General features: G+C 59.4%; 1 protein-coding gene across 1 annotated transcript in view; it reads right to left on the reverse strand.

The window, feature by feature from the left end:
- Positions 1-15,674, reverse strand: part of MYO15A (myosin XVA) — a 52,510-nt gene that overhangs the window by 17,790 nt on the left and 19,046 nt on the right. The window contains exons 17-45 of the mRNA XM_086686190.1: positions 15,119-15,196; positions 14,186-14,334; positions 14,025-14,070; positions 13,712-13,836; positions 13,149-13,266; positions 12,647-12,822; positions 12,043-12,127; positions 11,256-11,309; positions 11,079-11,160; positions 10,865-10,995; positions 10,263-10,358; positions 8,989-9,224; positions 7,324-7,505; positions 6,926-6,998; positions 6,542-6,733; positions 6,106-6,218; positions 5,855-5,949; positions 5,182-5,308; positions 4,903-4,970; positions 4,752-4,829; positions 4,429-4,609; positions 4,197-4,329; positions 3,761-3,866; positions 3,556-3,628; positions 2,288-2,409; positions 1,989-2,048; positions 1,440-1,515; positions 1,000-1,115; positions 794-912 (exon numbers count right to left, since the gene is read on the reverse strand). Of these exons, the coding sequence (XP_086542316.1) occupies positions 794-912; positions 1,000-1,115; positions 1,440-1,515; positions 1,989-2,048; positions 2,288-2,409; positions 3,556-3,628; positions 3,761-3,866; positions 4,197-4,329; positions 4,429-4,609; positions 4,752-4,829; positions 4,903-4,970; positions 5,182-5,308; positions 5,855-5,949; positions 6,106-6,218; positions 6,542-6,733; positions 6,926-6,998; positions 7,324-7,505; positions 8,989-9,224; positions 10,263-10,358; positions 10,865-10,995; positions 11,079-11,160; positions 11,256-11,309; positions 12,043-12,127; positions 12,647-12,822; positions 13,149-13,266; positions 13,712-13,836; positions 14,025-14,070; positions 14,186-14,334; positions 15,119-15,196 (3,290 nt within the window). The remainder of the gene's footprint in view (positions 1-793; positions 913-999; positions 1,116-1,439; positions 1,516-1,988; positions 2,049-2,287; positions 2,410-3,555; positions 3,629-3,760; positions 3,867-4,196; positions 4,330-4,428; positions 4,610-4,751; positions 4,830-4,902; positions 4,971-5,181; positions 5,309-5,854; positions 5,950-6,105; positions 6,219-6,541; positions 6,734-6,925; positions 6,999-7,323; positions 7,506-8,988; positions 9,225-10,262; positions 10,359-10,864; positions 10,996-11,078; positions 11,161-11,255; positions 11,310-12,042; positions 12,128-12,646; positions 12,823-13,148; positions 13,267-13,711; positions 13,837-14,024; positions 14,071-14,185; positions 14,335-15,118; positions 15,197-15,674) is intronic.

Below are 15,674 nucleotides of genomic sequence, written 5' to 3' on the forward strand. Positions count from 1 at the left end.
GAACGGGAAAGTGGCATGAAGGCAGGGCTCCCTGGCCAGAGGTGCCCTCCTCCCCACCCATCCTTCTCATTCTGCCCTGTACCATTCCCAAAGCCCAGCCCCGCCTCAGCCCCCCTGCCCCTGCCACCGGGGGACCTGACAACTTGCCCAGCCTCCCCTCCCCCTCCTGCCTGTGGCTCCAGCTCACTTCTCATCACCCTTTGAACTGACACTCCAGCCCTCACTACCCTTTGCCTTTCTCTCTTTTTTTTTTGTTTTTGCCTCGTGATCCAACCCCCCTGGTTTTGCCCACACACGTATCTCTTTCACCCACTGACCAAGTTCTCTGCATCTTTCACGCCACCGATGAACAAGGCTCTACTCCTGTCCTTGTGTGACAGAGAACAAAAGGGGCTGCTGGCAGGGGAGGGGGCCCAAGGACTCAGTGAGGTCTTATGTCAGAACACCCTTCCCTTCCCGGCTGCACTAAAATTTGGCTGTTCACAACACAGACACCGTTCGCTGCACAGTGAGCTCTGTGAGGGCAGGGCTGAGGTGTGGTCTGAAAGGCAGGAGAGGGTAGTAATGGGCTCCCAGCTCATCCGCTTCCTGGCTGACCTGAGAGCAACTTTTCTCACTGAGCCTCGGTTTCCCCATCTCTAAAATGGGCTTGCTTATAGGGCTTGGCACAGAGCCTGGCACATCACAGGCACTCGGTAACTGGCTGGGAAAGAGTCAGTGCGGAAATGCTAATGCCAGTCCGCTAACCCCGTCTCCAGCTGACCCCATTCTCGCCTGCCTGCCTCCCGGTCACCTGTACGTGCGCAGAACCTGCAGCTGCCCACCAGCCTCCCGGCTGCCCTTGACCATCCGCAGGAGTTTGATGCCCGTGTGGGACACAGCTAGGATCTGCACGCCAGTGCCCACGCTGCCCTGGGGTGGGGAGAAGGGACATGTGAGAGTCTCCTAGCCTCATCCCTGAAGCCTCTGGGTGAGCAGGGGCTGGCAGGGGGCTCGCACCGTGGCTGGGAAGAGGCGGGAGAAGTAGACCTCCCAGCTGTCGCGTGCGGTGCTGACCACGGCCCGCTTCACACTCTCTGTTGCCAGCGGCCGCTGCGTGTCCAGCTGGTTCTGGGCTGAGGGATGCCAGGTCAGGTCAGGGATGGGTCTCTCCCCTCCCCCGCCAGCCCACATTGCAGGGAGGGAGGCTGACACCCAGCAAGAACGTATTGGAAAAGTGGGTCCTCACTGGCTACACTGGGAAACTAAGATCCACGGACAGACAGGATGACTAGGGCCACACGCTGTGTTAGGCAAAACTGAACTCAGAGTGGCAGCCTGGCCGTGGAAGAGGCCAGGGGTGTCTGGGAGGCAAATGGGGCTGGGTTCGTCCTCTGGAAAGGGCCGGCTTGGCTTTGGCTGGCTGTGCCAGCAACGTCCCTTCCCTCCCCCTGTGGTACCAAACAGGGCCTTCATCTTGAGCCTCTCGTCCTCGGAGATGCGCACGCAGGCCTCGGACAGCGTGTCGTGGACGATCTGTGGGAAGGGGCCAAACGCAGGGAGCTCGTGGGACCCCCCCCCCCCACCCCAGCTGGGAACTCAGGCTGGACGGTTCCAGGGTGAGTGGGAATGTAGAGGGTCCTATTGGTAGAGCAGTGGGGTCATCTGTGTGAATCAGATCTCATTTACTGAGGACCCTCCCCTTTCTCCTCTTTTCCACAACCAGGGCTGCCCTTCCTAGGCCTCAGTCTCCTCATCCACATGGTAGGGCTCGGATTTGACTTCTGAGTCCCATCTAACTCAGACAATCCGTGTGTCTGGTTAAATCGAACCGTGGGCTTACTGACCTTGTCCATGAGGGTGGGAAATTCACTAGAACAACCTCCCATCCTCACTGTGGTCAAGGACCCCAAATCTAAGAGTACAAAAGTGAAATCGGCAGACGGCTAGTCTATGTGCCCATTGCCCTGATGAGTACACCGAGCCAGAAAGGGAAGAGAAGTCCTCACCTGCCGGAACAAGAGGTCTAGCTGCACAGGGTGGCTGTAGCTGTCCTTGGGGTAAAACACCTGCGGGATCGGGGCTCCCGTGAGGCCCTCTGGATAGTCCCCTCACTGTGCCTCACACTCGGCCCCACCCCCAGCCAGATACGGCTGGCTCCATACCACCAGGGCCCCTGGCTCTGACTCTGCCCTCTGGCTCAGACCAGGCTCCTGTGCCCCCACTCCCGCCCCTCCTCCCCGCTCTCTGCTAGGGAGGGGGCCCTGCCCCCATCAGCCCCTGCTTCGGCTCCACCCTGGCCAGGTACCTCTTTGCGCAAGAAGATCCGCCAGGGGGCATCCTGGTAGCCGTAGTAGTTGGGGTTGACTAGGCGGTGCAGACGCGTCTGCAGGGGTTCTTCAGGGGGCTCCAGTGACCGCGAAGGAGCCACTGGGGAGCACAGTGAGTGGGACAGGCATGAGTGAGAGAGGCAGGGCTGATGAGGAAGGGGACAAAGGGGCGACCTCTTATCGGGGAAGGGGCGGGGGCTGGGTGCTCTCCCACACCCCAGGCTGCACACATACCAATCCTGAGGGCACACCTGTACAATCCTACCACTCAACCCTGGCTCAGTCCTTCATTTGACACATACGTGCAACAAACACCCTCGTATATGCAGCAGGTCTGTGCTAAAGGCTGGGGGTACCACGGTGAACATTATAGACAAAGAGCCCGCCCTTGTGTTTAAAGTCTCGTGATAGGTGTAGGTAGAACAGACAATTAAGAAACAACAAAGCTCTCAATTCTAGGAGCTGGGCTGGAAATAAATGTGGGCTAGCTGGGAAAGAGTCTAGGGGCTGGTCTGTGAGGGTCCTTTGGTCTCGGTGATCTGGCGTACCTCTCTGAGAAGACACTGAGCCAAGACTTGAATGATGAGAAGGCATGCAACGATCTTTTGAGGAAGAGCATTTTAAGCAGAGCAAGTGCAAAGGCCCTGAGGTAGGAGTGGGCTTGCTGTGTTCCAGGAACTGTGTGTGCCAAGGGGATAGTGGGAAGGGATGAGGTTGGGAAGGTGGGCAGATCATGCAGGGTCTCATAGGCCATAGTGAGGAGTCTGGAGTTCATCCTTAGAGTCACGGGAGAATTTCTGGCACGGACATGATGCGAGCTGATTTACATCCGTTAAGATTCACTGTAGTTACCATAGGCAGAGAACGTAAAATTAGGGTTCCAATGGTGATGCTAGGAGGGCTGGTTTAGACACTTGATCTGACACTTTTGAACTGTGTGATCATGGTCAAGTCACTAACCTCCCTGCGTCCGTTTTCCATCTGTAACATATAGACAAAAATAGTACTTCCTTGAAAGATTTTAGTGAGGATTCAGTGAGGCCAGAGTGGGCCTGGCCTGAAGTCAGTGTTATTTAAGTGCTGGCACACTTACACAAGTGTCCACCTGGTACTTCCACGTGGGCTCGGGGACACAGACACACGCACGCCACTGACATGTAGCCCAGGACTCACCTGTGCTCACACAGGCTTCCTCATACACTCGGACAGCAGCCCTTTTGCCCCTCCTCCCCTCCTGGCCCCTCACCTGGAGTGGGTCCTATGGATGGCCGTGGTGTGCTGGTCACTGGCTTCACCAAGGCCACGGCCTCTCTAGGCACCTGTCCCCACCACAAAGAGAGCGCTCAGGGGGCAACAGGTCTTAGCTCACGGGGGCAGCTGGTTGCTGAAGCTCTCCAAGGCCCCGCTTTGTCTTTTGCTCTGCTTGGGCCCAGCCAGAAACCGCCCCTCACCTGGCTGCCAGAGGCTGCCGCCGGGTGGCCCATCTGCCCCTTGAGGATCATCAGCGCCTCCTCGTGGGGGTCTGGCCGCTTCACGAACACCTTTCCGCCATCCTTCCTGGTGGATTGGACATGAGTTTCTTCTTCCCAGCCACAAATTCCTATGACAGGGAACTTCTTCCTCCAACCCCCCTCCCCCGACCCCCATCATTACACATGAGAACCCAGAGAGGATCAGAGCCTGGCCTGAGATCACACAGCACAACCTAGAGAGCAGCAGTCTGGGCCTTCCCCTCTGCCTAAAGGGCTCATCTAGATCGTAAACAAACTCACTCCCTAAAGGTTGCTGCTAACTGGGTAGATGGCCACACTGCTAATGGGCACTCAGGCACGGTGAGGAGGCCACTCGTCCAGAGGGCTGGAGGGCTGGGGTCGGGGCACAGCTGACCTGCGGGCCTCGGGCCGGCCTCCCCGGGGAGGATGCTGGTACTGCCTCACGATGTTCTTGATCTGCTGCGTGGGCTGCGGGAAGTGCTCCGAGTTGAGTGTTGAATACCGGACCAGCTCCGGGCAGGGCGAAGCTGTGGGCAAGGGGCGGGGACAGGATAAGGCCACAAGGAGCACAACCACACCCCCAGTCCGGTCCTGGGAAGCCCCCACTGCTGGGATAGGACACTCACAGGTTTCTGGACAAGCCCGGTCCTGAGCTAGAATGGGGGCAGCCACGGGCTTGGTGGGGGCTCTTGGGGCCTTGGCCAGAGGGGCCGGGGCCAAGGGCTTTGGAGTGGAGCGCAGGAGCACGGGTTTGGCTGGGGGTCCCGTGCCTACAAACTTCGGCCGCGCCTCTGGCGCTAGGGCTTTCTGCAGAGAACAGGGAAGAAGGTGCGCTTCCTGGGACACATCAGCCCGTTCTCAGGGACCCCGTGCTTGCCCAGGATGGGCTCAGAGAGGCACCATGATGCCCTGGAGCAGCGCAGTGCTCACCTGGGCAAGCCGGGCTCACCTCTGGGAGCAAGGGCCTTGGGGCGGGACTCAGGGGCTGCTGCTGGAGTGCCATGGCCTGCAGGGTCATCTCCCGGGCCTGGGAAGAGGTGGTGGTGGTGACCAGGCGGGCCCGTGCTCAGGGCACCTCCCGCAGCCCAGCCGGCACTCACCAGTAGCACGGCCTGCTTGTGGATGAAGGCCTGCTGCAGAGCCAGCGTGGAGGCATCCAGGCCTGGGACTGGGGGAGCCAAGTCGGAGGGCGTAGATCCCAAGGGGTGAGAGACGGAGGGAAGTGGAATTCCCTATCTAACCCCCACCCTGCCGTTGACTCGCCCCCACCACACCCATGGCTGCCCCCATTGTCGCCTGTGAAGGAGCCCCGAGAACCAGCGGTGGGGGGGGCCTCCTCTTTGCCCAACCCTGGAACCACCCTGGCGGTAGGCACTGACTTGGCTTTGGCTTTGGCTTTGGCTCTGGGGGTCTCCTGGGGGGGTCTTCAGTGCTGCTGCTGCCACTTTCGCCAGGCCGGCCTCCCCCTTTCATGCGGTAGGCAATGGCTGTTGGCTTCTCCAGGTCCTGGGGACAGCAGATGGCTCAAGTGTCTGCCTCCATGCCATACTCCCGAGGTTCCAAGGCAACGGGCACCTGACACCGGGCACCTCCTCTGTCCCGGGGGGCCTCCCACCAGCCCAGTGTCTGCTCCACGCCCAGCCTCTGCCACTGCAGCATCCCAGGCAGTACCCCCACAGCCTTGCAAACCCCCAACCCATTCTGCCCTCCACGGAGGGGTAAACAGGTTCAAAGAGGAGCTGTACCCTGCTCAGGGCCACATATCATGCCACGCAGGGGCTCCTGGGAGTTCCCAGAATGAGTAAGGGTGCCTGAGGGGGCTGGCTCTCACCAGAGGAGGGGGCTGAACCTTCAGCCGTGGGTCCTTCTGGGGTCCCAGCCAGGAGCCTCCCTAGTCATGAGGACACCCTCCTTTGGCCCCCAGGAGACCCAGATGAGACAAACCACTCCCAGGCCCTGGCTGGGAGAGGCTCCTGTGTCACCCCTGTGGGTGTGTGACTTGATGTGTACGTGCGGTCCCAGCTGTCTGCAAACATCCCATCCCAAGCCTACCGCATCCCCGTAGGACAGCACGGGGTCGAAGAGGCTGTCCAGGTAGCAGTCCAGTCCCTTGTGGGGCACAGAGGGTTCTCCAAGGCTGTCTGAGTCTGGTGTGTGAGGGAGATAGAAAAGTCAAGTTATTTTCTCCTGCTGATCACCCTGTACGGCCCCCCAGGATCCCTCCCCACCAGAGACAGTGGCCACTGCTGGTTGACCTTGGTGGGTCGCTGTCCCTCTCCGGGCCCCAGTCTCCCCATTTGTACCGTCCTCGTTGTGGCTGCAGTACCCATCGGAGTCAGCCACTTTGGGCACATGTCCCTGGGGCTCCGGTCTGGTGGGAGTGTCCGAGTCTGAGTCCCAGCTGTTCCCAAACACCCTGTAGGGAAGGGGGACAAGGAGCAGCTGACCTCCCGCGAGATCATGGCCCTCCCAGAATCACCACCCCCCACCCCCTCCACCACCATGTTCTCCTCTGGGCCCTGGAAACGGCTGACTCTCCTCCTTTAAAAATGGGGTGCCTGGCTGGCTCAGGCAGTAGAGCATCTGACTCTCGGGCTCAGGGTTGTGAGTTTGAGCCCCACACTGGGTGCAGAGATTACTTAAAGCCTAGGTTTAGAACTCAGCTCCTAGCCAGCAGTTGGGAGGGGAGCACTGCGCTGGGAGAGGCCATCTGCACGAAGGGTTCAGGTAGCCACCTACGCTCTGGGGCTGCCCCTGCCGGCCACGGGCCCTTCTGCACCCACAATGAAGTAAGACTTCTGTCTCGGGAAATCCCTGAGCAGCTCTAGGTCCGCCACCAGGTCCAGCACGTAGTCATGGCCTGCCAGCTCTGCCCACTGGACCCCATTCTTCATGGCCACTGTCCAGCCACGCCAGCCATCTGTCAGCCCCCTGGTGACGGCACATGGAGGGACAGAAATGAGGGATGCAGCCAACAGGTACTGCCTAGGAAAACCCTGGGACATAAGCCAGACCCCAAGCATGACCACAGCGGACCCCACGGGGGATCTGGCGTTCTGCCCCTCCCTCCCCTCCTTCCCAGGTTCACAAGCATGTGCTGGGTGGGGCATTCCAGGTGCCGACCTGTGCCTCAGAATGTCTCCAGCCACTTCTTCCCCCGTGCTCCAGGAGTGCACCGGGCAGGAGAACTGGTCACCTGGGGGAGCAGCAGGTGCTGGGCTCAGCCAGGATGCATCTGAGGTCCAGGCCTACTGCTTCCCCACCTGCACCCTGCTCTTAGGCCTCCCCACTCTTGTCCTGGACCCTGGATCTGCATCCTCGAAGCCCCAGCTCCCTTCCCCCAATCTAGGTCCAGCCCCCACACCCACATGCTGACCTCTTTCCAGAGCCACACCCAGAGGGCTCCTCCCCACTCCAGAACACCCCACGGCTTCTACTGGGGCCCGTGGACTCCGGGTGCCCCTTTGTGCAGGATAGAGGGAGAAGGGAAGGCAGCACAAGGTGTGGAGAGGACAGCTCACCGTTGAAGCAGCCCACATCCAACGCCATGTTGGCCTTCTCCTGGGTTGCTATCCACTCGAGCTGGGTCGAGGGAAAGGTGCGGGCTGCCCCAGAACCCTGCTGTTGGGCCCGGCCCATGGCCTGCATGAGGCGGTGTTGACACACAGCCTGGAAGCCATTCCGCCCGTAATCAGACACAAACCTGATGGGTAAGAGTTGGAACCAGGATGAAGAGGGATCTGTGGCTAGGCCAGGATAGACAGGGATTCTAAGTCTAGTCTGACGGAGGCCCAGGCTAGTCCAGAGCTCTCAGGTGAAGCTGAGAAGGCCCCAGCTCTGAGGCTAGATCAGAAGGGTCCCGGGCTATGGTCCAGAGCTCTGGGATGATACTGAAGGGGTCCCAGGACAGCCCTGAGGTCCAGGACTAGGCTGAAAGGGCCTCTGGTCAGTCTCAGAGTTCTGGGGCTAGACTAAAAAAGATCTCAGGCTATCCCAGAGTTCTAGGACTAAGCTGAAAGGGTCCCAGGCTAACCAGAAGTATCTTAAGCCGGCACAGAGATCCAAAGGATAGGCCAAAGAGGTTCCAGAAAGGCCCACCAAAATTTGTTGGAGCAAAATGTCATTGACAGGCTGGGGGCTACAGCAGGGTATGGGCAAGAACTTGGACTCTGGAAGACTCTGCCTTCCATTCCTTCACCAAGCATCCCTGTGCGGTCATCTGCCCTCTCTGAGCCTGCCTCCAAGTTCCCACCTATACAGGAGATGACCGTGAGGGTTCAGCTTGGCCCAGGACCAACAAGCCTGATCCCTGCCAGGGCAGGTGATCCACATACCTGGCTTCCTGTCCCCCTTCCTGATGCTGTCGGGCCTGGCCAGGAGCAGCAGGGAGTAGGCCCAGAGTGGCCGAAAGAAGGAACCTAGAACTGTGCCCACAGGAAGCCCCGCACAGCAAGGCAGTGGTCCCAACCTGGCAGCAAGACTGACCAAGTGAGCTGCCCACCTACTGCACACAGCCCAGGTGAAGCTCCGCACGCTCTTAGGCTCACACCCACCCCGTAAGGTGGATCCTGTTACCATTCCTAATTTACAGGCCGAGGAAAGAGACTCGGAGAAGGGCAGGGAGTCGCCCCAGGACACACAGCAGATAGGTGTCAGAGCTAGGGTTTACACCCAGGGCCTGCCTGAGCTCTTTCTCTTGCAAATCATCCTTCTCACCCAACAGGGTGACATCATCATCATCATCATCATCATCATCATCATCGGCCTCATCATCATTATCAATACCATCAGGATGCTGACAATAACCTTGCTCACATAGCAATTACAACGCTTTATAGGTTGAGTTGGGATTTGAACCCAGACTCTCTCGAGTCCAGACACGCTCTACTCCCATGACATGAGATCAGTGCCTTTTTCCCAAACTCCCCACACCCCGGTCTTGCCACCCTCTGAGCTCTGCAAATCCTTTATCCAGTTTTACCTGAGCTCTACTCTCCCTAGTGAAGACCTGCCCTTCTTTCTTCCTCTGAGCCCAAGAGAGAAAGAGAACAGCCCCTGATCGGCCCCCCATGCCTCAGCTTCCAAGGACAGAGACCTCACTCCTGGCCGGCCCTTTAACATCCCAGCCCGGGGTCTCATGCCAGCGTCATCGTCCCCATGCCCTGGCCCTGCCCGGTTCCACTCACTTGAGCAGGTACTTGTTGAGGCGCGATGAAGGTGCAAAGCCACTGAGGCAGGTAGCCAGTAAGAGCCAGCCCCGCTCGGCATTGTGGGTGCTGGGGTTGCGCCACACCTGGTTGGCCAGCTGTGCCAAGATCTCATCCCGAAGTTCGGGCACCGCCAGACCCTTCTGCACAATGTAGTTCCCGAAGACATTTTCCTGGGCGCCATACAGGTGGGGGTCGCCCATGAAGCGCAGGATCTGGGCCACAAACAGATTCTCCTGGGCCTCTTGGAAGGTTGTTCCTGCCAGGGCCCCACCCCCGACGGGCACCCCTCTCACGTGCTTCCCATGCGTCCCAGGAAAGCCCACGTAACGGCCCCCTGTGTTACAATATAATTGCCACATCCTATGCCAAATGACCAGGTGGCCCATCCCGACTATGAGAAAAGTCAAGACCCAAAGCACATACTGACCTTCTCACCTGTTCATGAATGTCCCACTACAGCTGCCCATACAGCCCCAGCCCTCCCTGCATCCCTGGCCTCCAGCCAGCCCCTCACCTCCTACTCCATCCAGGCCCCGGAGAGTACTTTCTAACATTCATATCTGACCACACCACCTCCCACGGAAGCACCTTCCTTGGCTCCCTAGGGCCCTTAGAATGAAATCCCAAGTTCCAGATCTGTCAGCCAAGACCTCCTGACCCCTTCTTGCCCCTGCTCTTCTCACTCTCATCCACTGATGTGTCCTGACTACATCAAGTCCCTCTTCCCTCTGTGCCTTCTCCATTTGTCCTGGCTGGTGAATTCTGACCCCTTCCACTCTAGCTCACATGCCCCCTCTTTGATTCTGTCCAGGACTGGATTAGGGGCCCAGTCTGGACTCCCCGGCCGCCATGCCTAATCTCTGTCCATGTTTGTAGTCACTGGTCAGGCCTACTCTACCTCCCCCCTCGGACTAGGCCTACTCTACCTCCACCCTCAGACTAGGAAGTCCTCGAGGAGAGGGCCTGATCTATTCTTGCTGTTCCTGGGAAGCTCCACAAAGGCCCTGGGGCAGCCTCTTTGCCAGGAAGATGGCTGGGAGAAGAAAGACTCCCAATCCTCAAAGCCTAGCCCAGAGTGGAGCCCAGATTTTATCTCCTGGTCCCACCCCCACCCCCACCCCCACCCCCAGAAGTCTTTCCTCCAAAGAAGAGGGCTGGGCTTAAGGGCTTGGGCTAGTGGAGCATCCAGGGGAGACAGACAAGGGGCCTCAAGGCCTGTGAATTCAGGGGTGACCTGGGCAGACCCATACCAACTTGAAGACGCTCACGGCTTCTGCATGGCACTCTACTGGCAACCTCATGAGGGGTGTCTTCAGGGGCACGGTCAGCATCCCGAAGGCAGGTTCCTGGGGGCACGGGGCAGGGGCGTGGGGACAGACCTGGGACTCACGGGCACATCTGGATCCACTGCCCTATGCCAGGTGGGGGCACAGGAGCCTGTGAGGTAAGGGCTCCTTTCCCCAGTGTATGGATGGAGAAACTGAGGCTTGAAGAGGGGCAGACTCTGGCCCTCAGCAAGCTGGCGGTGGAGACTATCTGCGCCCCTTGGAGAGCCCCCCTTCCTGGAGAGCCAGAAGTGAGAGTAGGGATGACTGTGGCCCTACCGGTTGTTAAATTTCTAGAATATTTCCAACTGGTTGGCAAATAACTGCTTCCTAAGCCCCCGAGGGCCCACTGCTTCTGTCCAGCGCTTCCCCGGGAGCCCCCAGACTCCTCACGATCCACAACTCAAGGGCTCATTACCCCATGCCACAGGGCACGGCCAGGAGCCGGCCCCTGGACAAGTACAGTGTTAGCTTTAATTGGTCAGCGCCCACTGGCCAGAGCCACTTGGGCCTATGCCAGCCATTACCTTAAAGTGGCATCGAACAAACTTGGCCATGGGGTAGTTGTTGATATCCAGGGGCAGTGTGACACGGGGCTCGGCCTGAAGCCGGGGAGTCCGCACGGGGACCACCCGGGGCACCCGGGCTGGCCTGAGGCCTGTGGAGAGAGGAGGGTATGAGGTGCCAGGCTCCTGTGCCTGCCCACGCCCACCCCCACCCCACCGTCCGGCACGGAAGTACCTGCCACGGCTTGTAAGAGTCCCGCCAACTCAGCGGGTACCTCCAGGTGCCCCACGGCCACCACCTCCCGCTTGCTCAGCTCCTGGAGGGACGGCGCCTAGTGAGGGCCAGGCCCGCCACAACTCTACCTGCAAGCCTCCCTTCTTGTCCTGGCTGCCGCCCGGCCCCCACACCCACCTCCTGCTCCCGAAGCCGCGCCTCCTCCGCCCGGAGCCTCCGCTCTGCCCTCAGCTGCAGGAGAGCAGATGGTCAAGGCGGGGAATGGTGGGCAGAGGCGACGGCAGGCCTCGGGCCCGGGGGCGGCCCCAGCCGGCCCGGCACGAGGCGGCGGGCGAGAGAAGCAAAGGGGGCATCTGCCCCGCCTCGCAGATGGCAGAGGGAAGGCAAAAGCGTGGCCAGAGAAACAGGAAAGGAAGGGACAAAGAGAAAGAGGTAAGGGGCAGAGGGAGTAATACTTTGGGGAAAGGGAAAGACCCACAGGGGGCTTTCTGGGAAGAAGCCGAGAGATGTGCGATGGAATCCTCTCTGAGCTCCACAAAACCTTCAGTAGAAGCCAGGTGGTTCTTCGGGGCCTTGGGGATTGCAATTGTCTTTCTGGTGGTTGGTTTACATGACAATAAGCCAAGACCGGCATTAAGGTAAGAGCGAGACCATATCCAGTGCTGCTCAGGTCGACAAATTCTATCATACCCAACTGCTCAAGGCCCCACCGTGAACCCGGCACAGGCCAATTCCTTCCCGCACAACAGCTCATTGAACTCATTGAACTCGCCCCCCTCCAAGACTCCAGGGGGTAAACGGGTAAAGTGAGGATACAGAAGGCCAAGGTCACAGCTAGTAAGTGCAGAGTGGGGATTCGAACCCAAGACTGTCTGAGGCCAACAGTCTCCTCCTGGGTGCTAAGTGCCTCCTCCCTCTCCCTGCCGCCTGGCTCCCGGGAGGAGGGTGAGGGGTGGGACTGTACCTTGAGGTAATGCCGGTGGTTCACGTATGTGTGTACCAGGGACCGGAACTTCACCAGGCTCCTTCTCATCTGCTGATACCGCTGCCTGGGGGGTGGGGAGGAAAGAAGTGTCGGGGGGGGGGGGGGGGCGGGGGACGGAGGGGCAGGGGTTGGGATCACAAGGTGACGGAGATACGGAGATGCCCACGCCAGCCTGGCCTGGGTATCACTGCCCACGGTCAGTGTGGCAGCCCTGTGCTACAAAGAGAAGCTGGAGCTCAGAGAGGGGCAGTGACTTAGCCAAGATCACACAGCACATTAAGTGGCAGGGCCTGGATTAACCTGTCTCCAGCATGTACATCCTACTGGGGCTCCTAGGATGCAGGGTGGGACCCCTCTTGGCTGGAAAGATTCCCGCCCATCAGTCACAAGGGCCAGGGGGTAGGTGGGCGGGACGTCCAAAAGCAGAGACCTACAGAATCCCAACATCCTTCCCGCAGAGGCCCCGACTCTCCGCTTGCACGCCGCCAGGCCAGGGGGCTTACTGCCCCAGTTCAGGTATGGCCTCTCCCAAGCCTCGCCTAGCCCTAGGCCTCCGGGGAGGCCTGCCGTGTCTGGGCTGTACCTGGCCAGGTAGCCACGGGCCCGACTTTGCAGCAGGATGATCTTGTGGCGCAGGGAGCGGAAACGCCGCCGGATGAAGAAGCCGCGGAGGCAGCTCTGCAGCGTGACGGCTGCCAGGTTCAGAACATGCTCGCGCATGCTCTCCAGCAGCTGGTGTAGGTGTTCCTTCAGGAACAGCTGAGGAGAGGAGGCAGGCATCGAGGCACATAAGGGCCTGGGGAGTGGACTGGGGCCCCTCCCCTCCAGAAGGCGGTGGAGACAGACTAGATGGGGCAGCAGCGCAGGCTGAGTTTGGAGAGGGAGAACAAAGAGGGACGGTGCGTTAGACCGTGGGAGCTACCCGAGCAAAAGTCCAGAGGCAGAGTGAGCATTCCATCTACCAAACTCAACTGCGCGGCCTCCGGGCCAGGGATCTTTAGTTTGGGCATTTCTGACTCCAGAGGCTCCAGTTCTAAAACCCCTGAACGCGGGGCTTCAGGGACCGCTTGTGGGGTGGCACTCACCTTGCTGACACCGACGCGGTACATATTTGGCGTGACCGTGCACAGCCGGCTCAGCACCGACACACACATGTCCCCACTGGCTGGCAGGTTGTGTTTGAGGGCCACTAGACAGCGGTACCTGCAGGGGCGCAAACTCAGCCTGGGGCTAAGGGACCTACCCCCAGCTGCCCGCTAGACCACGGAGTCTCTAGCAGAGGCTCTAGTCATAGTGTCTTCTAATCAGAAATAGGCACTCCATCCCCAGACTCCACTTCTGACTGTCAGAAAATCCCAACAGAGTTTCAGTCGAATAAGACGCTTTACCGCCATCTGCTGGAAACTTGTCATAATAACCTAGAATTACTCCCTCGGAATCTCCACACGTTAACAATAAAAGCATGAGAAAATGCAAAATAAGAAACGTACCTGCCACGTGGCAGCTAGCAGGTAATAATCTTGTGTGGCACACAACCTGAGCAACTGTGCACAGCAAGCTCTGTCCTGCCTTGGGTTCTGTATTCCTGGGGCCATGGGGGAGCTGGATAAGGATCTGGGCAGCTCAGGACCCACCCTGGCTGAGGTACCTGTCGATGAACACCTGGAAGGGCAGGCGCACTGGAAAGCCCTCCTTGCGGATCCGCACGGTCTCCAGCACCCCCGAATAGCGTAACTGTGCCATTACCACATCTGGCTCAAAGAGGCCTGGCTCCTGTAAGGAAAGCCCAGAGGAGGAGTTGGCATACTAGCCCACCCGTGTGCAAATGGCACTATCGATGACAAATAGCTCCCACAGTGGGCTGGGAAGATGGAGGTCCAGAGAGGCACAGCCACTTGCCCAAGGTCACACAGCATGGGGAAGAGGATATGGCTCTCCCAGGGACCTCAGCCATCACATACCTTCTTGTGGTTGGGCTTCAGGCAACGTACGAACAAGGGGTTACACCTGGACGGAGGTGGGAGGAGGGCAGTATGAGGTCCCAGGGAAGGGAGGTGCTTACCCGAGGGTCACGGGGTGGGTCAGAGGTGAGGCTGGGTGCCCACCCGCCCGCCATGCTCACCTCTCCATCTTTTCCACCAGATCCAGGAGCGACTGTTGGAACTTAGCGGCCACTGTGTGCGCCTTGTAGAGCCGGGTGACCGAGCTGCTCTTGCCCAGGCGCTGAGGGGCAGCCTGTGGCGCGTGGCTGGAGAAGAGGTGTGCCACCACCTGCGCAGGGGCGGGCAGCAGGCCGGGACAGTGGTCAAGGCACCGAGAGACAGGGAAACGGGGAGAGATGGGGGCCGAGAGACAGAAATGAGGAAATAGAGGTTGAGGGGGTGGACAAAAGGAGTTAAGAACAAAAGGAGTCAAATCTCCAAACCGAAGTGATCAGCAAACTAACCCACTGGGCCCCTGCCCTCTCTGCAAGGCTGCTGTCCTCCCAGATCACACACCTCCCGAGTCAGGGTGGTCTGTGCCTCGCAGAGGACCTATCCCATGGTTGGGCTGACTTTTTTTTTCTTCAGTCTGGGGAGCACACAGGCACCGACTGTGCACCTGAGCTGGCCTGTTACACACATGGTCATGAACTCTGGCAATGACCTCAGGAGGAGGGTTCCCATTTGGAAGAGAGAAGGTGGAGGTCCAGAGAGTGGGGTGGGTGGCTGAGCACAACAGGCCGTTTGGGAGAACTGCTCAGTGAGGGGATAAGGCGGGGCACAGCCGGGTGGGCAGGGCCAGGATGGGCCAGAGGACAGACAAGGCAATCCAGCGGGGCCGGCCAGGGGCACAGACCTTCAGGAGACAGGATCAAGAATGGAAGAAAAGACAGAGCAAGGCAAGACTCTGGGTTAGGGTTGGGGTCAAGGTCAGAACCTGGCCGGGGCCAGGACGAGTCAGAGGCGAGACCAGCGCCAGGGGACTTCCCCATTTCCTGGACTAAGAGAGGGGCCTGATGGTAGGCTGTGTGCTCTGGGGCAGGGCCAGAGGGCAGGAGGCAAGGCTTGCTCACCCGTGTCCGGCTCTGCACAAAGAGATCGAGCACATCCTGGCGCACCTGGTCATGGTTCTTGTCTAGGAACTTGTGCACCTGCAAAGGGGGAACAACAGGGCAGTTTGGGTTGGACCCACTGGTAGGCAGGGGGGACAGCCTATCCCTACCCCCATGTGCATCAGCCTGTCTGCTCCCCTCCTCCTCCCTGCCTCCCTCCAGCAGGTCAGGGGCTCACAGCCCCCGGGGGACCCTGGCCCTGCCCCTCCAGGCCTCCCATCTCCCTATCTGTCCTAGGAGGTGCTGGATTCTTCCCCCTGCTATGGTCCCCTCCCCTTCTGCCTCCACTACCCTTCCCATCCTCCAGGGAGGGGAGTCCTAGCCAAAGCTTCACATGACCAGTGTGGTCCTTAGCCCCCTCTTCGGTAGAGGACACTGTCCTGTGTCTGTCCTACAGGTGAGGAAAATGAGGCCCAGGTGGGGACAAAAGCTGGAATGTGTCAGATAACAGTGATGAGAGTGACCACATCACTACTGACAACAGTTACTCTTTATCACCCACCCCCAGCCCCAGGCT

The sequence above is a fragment of the Puma concolor genome, chromosome E1 (genome assembly GCF_028749965.1).
Source record: "Puma concolor isolate L17-30 chromosome E1, mPumCon1.1.hap2, whole genome shotgun sequence".
NCBI classification, from domain to species: domain Eukaryota; kingdom Metazoa; phylum Chordata; class Mammalia; order Carnivora; family Felidae; genus Puma; species Puma concolor.